General features: G+C 36.8%; 1 protein-coding gene across 1 annotated transcript in view; it reads left to right on the plus strand.

The window, feature by feature from the left end:
* Positions 1-4,013: 4,013 nt before the first annotated feature.
* Positions 4,014-9,416, plus strand: part of PHF3 (PHD finger protein 3) — a 41,087-nt gene continuing 35,684 nt past the window's right edge. The window contains exon 1 of the mRNA XM_010136617.1: positions 4,014-4,257. Within this exon, the coding sequence (XP_010134919.1) occupies positions 4,014-4,257 (244 nt within the window). The remainder of the gene's footprint in view (positions 4,258-9,416) is intronic.

Here is a 9,416-nt window from a genome sequence, read left to right on the forward strand (position 1 = left end):
AAGTGATCATTCTGGCTATTTTAATTTTGGAAGGTCATTTAGAGCTAATAGAGATGTAATGAAGAAGTAGTAAATGGGGATAAGATAAAAATCTGCCATATCAAACCCACAGAATTTTATTTCATACTAGTATTTGTTGGGATTTGAGGCAATATTATGACATACCTAACTTAATTAAATTTGTTCAGCAACTGAAAAATTGAGGTTTTTAAGCTGGGAGACTCAGACTGGAAAAGAAAACTGTTGAGAGCACGAAGAGGTTTTATAGTAAACATGGGAGCAATTCTGGAAGTCATGTTTAACTGACATTTTTTCTCTTTAATGGTTTTTTTTAAAGTGATGGATCACTTAATGAGGAAAGATTTTCGTTGGTGGGTTACTTCTGTGAGTACCTATTGTTGCAGTGTGGGGGCTGATTGAAACAAATCTGGAGTATAAGAGGAATGTACTTTATTTAAAGCATTAGGCAGAATGCTATCTCTAGCTTTTCTTGCTGGTCAGATCTCATTGCACCCACACTCTGTGTCTTGCTGTGCTGTGTACTGTGGCAGTCTTGGTATAAGTCTTGATGCTGTAGGAGCCAGCAGGTGGGAGAGGTTTCATGTAAGTCCAGACTGAACCTGGATGGGACTTCCTCCTCTGTCATATGCTCCTTTGTCTTACTTGTGAACATTCCTCACTGGATCTCCATACACAAGACTTTTAATGTTCTGTTGCTTCTGATTAACTACCCAGTGGGAAAAAACTTTTGAATTATTGCACTGTGAGAGTACGCTTGGTATGTGAATTTTTTGCTGCAAGAGATGCCAAGCCGTTGGCCTTTAGGGTTCAGAGGGAGGACATAGCTGTGTTCCAGGGGAACAATACATTCCTCCTCCGAGCTGTTAAGAGTTATCTTTGGAAATAAGTCACCATAAAGAACTTAAGTGTGTTTTTTACCTATACCTCTGTCTGTTTTGCCTGGTGGTCAAAGTTTTTCAAATGCAAAATAAACCGTTCAGTTTTCATGCACTTTTAGGTATCATGTAAGGGAAGAATTTTAGGTATTGTGTAAGGGAAGAATTCTTTTTTGGTAGCAACTGTTCCTAACCCAGCTGTCTAGCAAGAAGTGTTATCTTTCATTGTCAGTCCTGCAGATTCTATACTGCATGTGATAGTTAATCTAGTAATGCTAGAAATAATTTTCTAAACTTGCCACTGTACAAGTTACACAAATAATTGAACAGTAATTTCTTCAATCAGGTAAGGCAAAATTTTGGTGTCATGTACTTTACTGGGATAACCTCTCTACTTTAAAAATTGTAGAACAAGTTCTTTAAACTTGAGTTTTTTGGCGATAGGATTTTGACACAAAACCGCTGTGTTTATATCTTTACAAATACCCTTTTTGATGCAATATTTAGATGGAACTTATACTTGATCATAGACTCATGCTCCAAGCTTTCAACAAAATTCTTCTTGAATTTTCTCTAATAGATATGTTAGATATTGGTGAAGGTGGCTGCAGCCATTGCATCTGCAGTTGCTTTGACAGTTGGTTGTTTTGTGCTGCTTTTAATGCTTTGGTTGGCTTGGTAGTAGTCTTGCAAAACTGTGAGTAATCTTTTTCATCCCATTGCTGAAGACAGAGGTTAATTTGTCAGCAGTGATTCTTGTAATAAGAGCTAACATTCTGCTTGTGTTTTGTTACTTAATAATGCTCTCAGTGAAGTGCTTGGCACTGCTTTGGTAACAGCAATGTTTGAGTAACAAGTTTATAAATGTTCCCCTCCTATCTAGAAAAAAAAATCGAGATATATTATTGTAAATGATTTCAAAGCCACTGCCACTCTACAATTTTGTTTACAAAATGTTTCTTAGAATAATTCGTGGTGATTCTATTATAGTGTCATTGGCACTTGTTAGTGTCAGGTCACCATCATTTTATCCCATGTCTGTTACTCTTGTGCTCATGTGATGCCAATAAGAAAAAACCTCTCATTGCAGGAAGGAGTTTTAAAGCATTGGGTTGGGGTGTTTATAATTATTTGCTTTCTTTGAGTAGCTCTTGCAGTTTATCCTGTATAGTATGAGATTGATGTAACTTTGCGGCCTAATAAACGTACATTATACCATGCAGCATAGCACTTTCTCTGTTAGTTTGCTGCTCTATTTGTTGCCTGATTTGGAAATTATTTTGACATCTGCAAAAAGAGTGTGGACTGCTCTAGATGCTACTTGGCATGGTGTGTATGTAGATGCATATGTGTTTTTTATTGCTTGATAAACATAGCCCATTTTTTGATGAGGGAGCTTTCAAATTATAACTTACTTGCTACTTTAAGACCTGTTTACTAAATGCACCTGATTTGGCCTGACTTTCCTTTTTGCTGGCTGTTTGGTCAGAAGGATGTTGTGTATTAGGCTGTTTTGTCATGATCAGTGTGTAGATACTGTAAAGGCACCGTGCTCTGCAAGTGCGATACCTGACCATTGTGATGTTCTGAGCTGCCCTATGAGAGAAGAAAGACTGTCATGGTGTTTTGTTTTGTTTTTTTTTTTTTTTTTAAAAAACCAAAACCAAAAGAAAACCAAACTAAAAACCCCAGAATGAAACATTTTTCATGCTTACCTGTAGTTTCTGTAAATTTGTGAAATTAAATAAATTGCATAAATAGGGTTGAAATTGTAGCAGAGCTCTTAATGTGTATGTCTAGGATTTTCCATGTTGATAGCTGAAACAGAAATGTCCCATTAATGTGCGTAAGAAGAATGAGTAGGTACTGGATTTACTTAGTGGCAGGTTGCTGGAATAGGGATCTAGAAAACAATTCAAGCATTAGAAACTGTCACTTTTCCATGTCCTTAGATTAATGCATCCATTAAAAAAAAAAAGAAAATCCTATCTAGTATATGGGAGGAGGATGATGAAGGAAGGAATAGAAGAAAGTGTATGTCATTTTTCTTATTTCCAAAAGCTTGAACAGCTTTGTATGTGCCAAATTAAGGCAGACAGGTACCCCACTACCGTTTTCCTTGCCTCTGATCATATTTATTGTAATCATCTCACTTCACTCAAGTATATATAATGCTGAACCTCTGAAGGAACATTTTGCTGACCTTTTTTCCATTCTGTTGTGTAGTTACACATTCTTACTAGTTGAATCTGCTGCAGTAGTTGCCGTTCTGTTATTTTGTGAAGAAGTAATCTAGAAAATAAGGAATCCCTTCTTGCACAATGGAGGTGCCATCTCTGAACACAGTTGCTTGAGTTCTACATAAACTTTTTCAAAATGGAAGTCTCTAAAGGGCTCCTGGCCCACTTGAAGTCAGCTCAGAATTCCCACGTACTTGATTGAGGTCAGATTTTCATACAGAATTTCTGTAACTTTACTGAAGTTAATGATAGGTGAAAAATAAGAGATAAGGCCATGCTGTCTAAAACTACTTGCTATGAAGTACTTGGTAGTTCCTCTGTGAACAGAAGAGTTCTCTGTTTTGGGCCTAGGTTGTCAGGCTCGTGAGCCTTCTCTGCTTCTTTGAGGTTAGTGAAAGCTGACCTTACATTTTTTACATTTAAAGGTGAAGAAATATGTGTGCTTATAGTGCTGCTAACCAGGTTCACTTGTTCTTGATTTCTCCTTCCCTCTGGTGTCCCATCCTCTTAGGTTGGTTAAGGTTTAAACAAATTTCAGAAAGGAGGTGTTTTAGTTACCCATGTTTTACACACACTGAAGAATTGGCAGCACTCTGCTGACAGCAGAGTGGGGTTAGCATGGGATTTCTTTTAAAAAATAATAACAAAATAAATAATAATAGCAATAAAATCTACTTTGTAGATATGCAGTGGGCTCTACTAAGCCATAAGCAGATTTTTTTTTTTTTGTTACAATTCTAAAATACCTTAAGCATTCTTTATAAATCACAACAGCCAAAACAATTTGCTGGTTTCTTAGGTGTTTTACAATTTGTAGCTTATTTTCTTATGGTATGTTTCTTGTCTTTCTATAGGGCTGAAAGACACAGGAATCTTCATGGATATAGTTGATACATTTAATCATTTAATTCCTACTGAACACTTAGATGATGCCCTATTTCTAGAATCCAACCTGGAGAATGAAGTCTGTGAGGATTTTAGTGCAAGTCAAAATGTCTTAGAGGATTCGCTGAAGAACATGCTCAGCGATAAGGATCCTATGCTAGGATCTGCAAGTGCCCAGTTCTGTTTGCCTGTTTTGGATAGCAATGACCCCAATTTCCAGATGCCTTGTTCAACAGGTAAATCTTACAATTTTTTTAAGATGACAATTTACAATACAGTTATTCTCTAGTACCAACCCTTTTTTGTAATGTAGAAATAATAATTTGGGATTTCTATCTCATTCCTGCCCTTTTTGTTGCGCTGCTTACGTGCTTGGCATGTAAACTATGTGCAGTTCTTTTTGTCATGTAACGATAGAGAAAGGTTCCTAATCTGGATCAGAAGTAATTTAGGCTTTGTTGTGAGTACATGTAAATTATTCCCGATTAAAGTAATAATTTATGTAGTGTAAGTACTACGTGCAATCAGTGAAGTTGCTAGTTGTCTTCAAAAAAGTAGTAATTCTGGATTAGTAGTAAGAGTCTGAGAGTTGTGCAAATTACTGCTCTAACCTCAGGGTTATTCTCTTAGTACTAGGCCTTCTAGTACTGAGCTGATGCCGTATGCTGTGTGTTCTGCTTTGGTTGCCTTCAGACGAAACCCTGGAATGATAATATGATTTTTTTTTTTAACTATTTGGAAGCATCTGATTTGGAAACAATTTAGAACAATTTTAAAATAAAAATTATCTTAGGAATTGCATAGTAGTTTTGGAAGATAAAAAGATCATCCATTCCCTAAAATTACTTACATAGATGAATAGTTGGAATGATTATACTGAATTTGTTGTAAGAGACAAAAATATGCTCTGTGCTTAATATTTTTTTAAGAATTCCAATAAAAACATTTTTTAGGTTCATTACTGAATTTTTGTAAATTACTGCAGATAACTGATTATATCAACATCTAATTTTTTTCTAGTAACTTTCATGAACCATTTCTAAAATCTTGATAATTTCCTGATATGTATTTTGTTTCTACTAACAGACTGAATTCTCATATTCAGTAAATTAAGTGATAGTACAATATGGAAAACCGTAAATCAAAGATGATATTGACTGAGGCAATGAAAACATGAACTACAAAGCCAAAGCAAGATATTTGGTCTTTTTAGTACTTCAGTGGAATGTTTTTTGAGACCATCCTTAATGTTTTCGTTTGTTCTTGCTGTAGTTGCTATCCTTATACATTTTTGTCTGTAGCCCACCAACCAAAATTTTATCACTCTTAATGTGCATAAAACTATACAATGTACACAACTAAACCAAAATCCTCCTTTTGAAGTTTTTTTTATTTATTTCCTTTCAGGAAAACAGTGATGCACATTATTGTTTCATACTGCATCCTGTGCATCTTTTGGTAAAGCTATGGTGCATTTAAAATTTTTGAATTAACTCATTGGCTACAGCTGGATATTTTGGAAGTTACGGGGAGGCTTTTGGGGTCTTTGGCACGTATTTCTTCTAAAAGTGATCAGCAGTGCAATAATTATTGCTATTGATACTTAATCACAATTAAAGTTCATTAAAATAAGTAAGATAACACATTTACTTGTGGGCTACTATTTCAAGCTGTCTGCAATCTAAGGGACTCAAAAGCTGATTTGATTTAAGCTGAGTTCATGAATTTAATGTTTTGGTTTTAAATCTGAAAGCAAGGACAGAGCCACATTTCAGTAAGTAAATCAAAAGATGCAATTTGGCATTAATGTATCAAAAGGACACAAAACGTTCTTGCTGTTCTTTGTAGGTCTTGAAAGAACTGTCCTTATTCTGAGATGGCGGGACTGCAGTATGTGTTCATAGTTTTTTGGTTGAGAATAACAATGATCGATTTCAAACCAAGTCTCTTTGCTTTTTCTTTCTTCTTGGGTATTCATATAGCTCATGACTTACTCGATTTGTCTGAAACTGTTGGTGATCTAACACAGCTTATGACATAGTCCACTGGTAAGAATGCAGTCATGCAAGATGATAGGTAAGAATTACCCATACAGAGGCTGGGGTTTTTTTTTTTTTTAGACAGTACGTATGAAAGCCCATCTCTACACTAACATCAATTTGTCTATGAAAAAAAAAAAGCATAATTCTCTGCACAAAACTTGCCTTGCATCGCTAGAGCTACTCTACCATTGGTGTATCCTACAGAAAGATAGTTTGCTGAGTGCTGATCCTTCCGATTCTTTTTTCCCTCCGCTCTGTGTAGGATCTCACTATGAATATATTCTGTAGTGCATTAAGCAGTATGGTAACAGAGAGTTGGTTTTGGCCTTTCAGTAGGGTTAGAATTGTATCTAGAAAAACGTGTTTTCGGTATATTTTGGTTTTGGATATATTTGTTGTTACCTATTTATGTTAAGCAGGGCAAGACCTAGGAAATACCGAAATGATAGATAGGTGTTTCTTACACTCTTGATTTCATTCTTGAAGAGTTAAATTTTTTTCCAGAAGCACAGATTTATTTACCACAATTTATTTTAGACCTTTGAACAGTATGTTGCATAACCCATGCCTAGATCATGGAAGGAGTAAAGTGCTCATCGAAATCAGTTGAGAGGGCCAGCAAAGGACAAATGTATCATGCTTGCTGCTCCATGAATAACTGGAATGGACTGCATTCTGTCCAGTTTTTAAAGCAGTGAAGATTCCATGCTGCAGCTTATTTGATTGCTCTGAGCAAGCTGAAGAGATAAAGGTGAAAATAATTGGACTGAGGAGGTGATTTGGTTAAAATGGTATTAGGTCCCATAGATAAAATGGAGGAGTGGAAGGCATGGCTCACTAATACTTCTTTGAAAGCCTGGTTTGAGCAGAGTTCAAGAGTATTTGTAAACCTATGCATGAAACAAGGTACTGTCTTTACATGCCTTCAATCCAAAGAACTTATACAGTGTTCTGAATATGCAATTTCGTACATGCACGAGTACGTTTGAGTGACAGAAGCTTTGAGAAAAGCAGGCCTGAAACAAGCCCATCCACATAACAAACTTTTCAGGATTGTGACATTTTCAGTGCTTTACTTCAGAGATAGTTGGGGGTTTTTTTGTCTAAGAACCTCTTCTCTCTTGTTTTTTAAATTGGTTTTGAGTATGGGTTTGTCTTCTGTTCTTTTTCTTACTGCTATATTGACATCAGTTGTTGTCCAGTGTTATTTACAGGCCTAAACCAGAGTTATTACTCATCAATGTTGCATCTGTTCCTCAGCTTTAGTGTTTATATCACACATCATTCAGCACAAATTAAGCTTTTTTTAGTACTAAGCTCTTTTTATGGTGAGTTACCAGTTGTCTGACTGTGTGTGGTGGATATTGGTAGCAATTGGTTTTATGTCCTTTAAACAGTACAAGTACTTGTGTATATAACAAACACATTGATTTTTGTGAGTTGAAGTCACTGCTTGTTAGAGGCATCTGCCCAGAAAATGCAAGAACATTTGCAATGTTCTTCTTGAGAAAGATGGTAGCATGGAATTGTGTTTTGTGTTGGAAAGGACATTTAAAGGTCATCTAGTCCAGCCACTCTGCAATGATCAGGGACACCTTTACTAGATCTGATTGCTCAGAGCCCTGTCTATGCTAATCTTGAAAGTTTCTAGGGATGGGGCATCTACCTCTCTCTGGGCAACCTGTTCCAGTGATTCACCACCCTCATTGTAAAAATTCCTTTCTTATATGCAGTTTAAATCTACTTTCTTTTAGTGTAAAGCCATTGCCTGTTGTCCTGTCACAACACGCCTTGCTAAAAAGACTGTTCCCATCCTTCTTATAGGTCACCTTTGAGTACTGAAAGGCTGCAATAATGTCTTCGCAGAGCCTTCTCATTTCCAGGGTGACCAACCCTGACTCTCGCAGCCTTCCTTCATAGCAGAGGTGCTCCATCCCTCTGATCATTTTTGTGGCTGGCCTCTGGACCCACTGTAACACGTCCATGTCTCTCTCATACTGAGCATCTCATAATCAGCAGTACTGGTGAGAATGGATGTCTGTTCTGTTGATAAGAACAATGGCTATATCTGGACCAGTAAAGCAGTCTCATGTTCATGTCTTGGCCTGAATCCAGTTTGAGCTGGATCTAAGTGGTTTCTTCAGATAGATTTAGTCTTAAACTCTCTGAGTTTGCTCTGTAATTGCCCCTGAGTAACAGAATGGAGCTGACAAACAGTTACATGTTTGGAGAAGACAAGAAGGTTCTTTGCAGATGATACTGATAATATATTTGAGCAGAGATAGAAGTAACTCTTTATGACCCTCTCACAATCTGCAAAGGGTATGGGTCAAATTAATGAATGTTATGCTGAAATCATCTTAGGATGTATACATGAAGAATGATTGCTAAACTACAGATGTGGGTGGGTTGCTGGTTTGTGGAGTTAGACTGAGCAGGTTGCTGCTCTTATAGCACAGTTAGGAAGTTTTCTGTTAATTCAGTGAATCAAGGTATAAGCTATCCACAGGTCTTACTACTCACTGCAGCTCATAGGAGCTTAGCAGTAATGGAGGTCATTTACTGTCGTGAAGTAGGTATTAGCAGGAAGACCTTGTGTCTGTGGTGGAAGTTGATATAGCTGCTCTCTTTCCAGTTAAAGAACAGAATTTGACAAAATTAATCTTTTGCGAGTTAAATGAAACCCAAGTTTTTCTAAGAAGCAGAAGTGACCCATATCATGTTTTAGATGTCTTCATGCTTCTGTTCATCAGTGTGGTCGGGTGGCTGCTCTTCAAGAACTGAATGACTAACACAGGAGGGCAGATCATGTAGAACAACTTCCCCCACCCCCCCATCCCTTCTAAATAATTCCTTGATCAGAAGTGGAAATTAAGTCTAGAAGGTGACGTAGCTCTTGAGAACAATACCTTTTTTCAACTTTGAATGGTACCCAAGTTATAGGTTTTCTGTTATTGATGGAAGACATGCTGGAAGCTTAAATACTAATTTATAAGCTTGCGAGCATAGTAGGTTAGACTGGTCATGTGCCAGTGAACTAAATAGCCAGCATTCTCAGATACGGTGAATTCTGTAGCTTTTCAGTATGTCATTTACTGGGACAGTTTGATTTATTATACATATAGTAGAGGGAATGGAATTTGAATTGTATATCATCTAGAGACTTTTCTGGATTTCATCATAAAAGCAAACTTTTAACCAATTTAGTTTATGGGGATGTTTATGAAATCAAGTGTTTCTTGTAAGTGATGAAGAAGACTGACCCTGCCCTAGTGTGTACAGAGACTGTTAGGGACATCTTTTTAATTGCCCTTTTTTTTCCCTGTCCCTGTGGGTTGCTGCTGGGAAAGAGG

This window comes from Buceros rhinoceros, unplaced genomic scaffold (assembly GCF_000710305.1).
Source record: "Buceros rhinoceros silvestris isolate BGI_N320 unplaced genomic scaffold, ASM71030v1 scaffold385, whole genome shotgun sequence".
NCBI lineage: Eukaryota > Metazoa > Chordata > Aves > Bucerotiformes > Bucerotidae > Buceros > Buceros rhinoceros.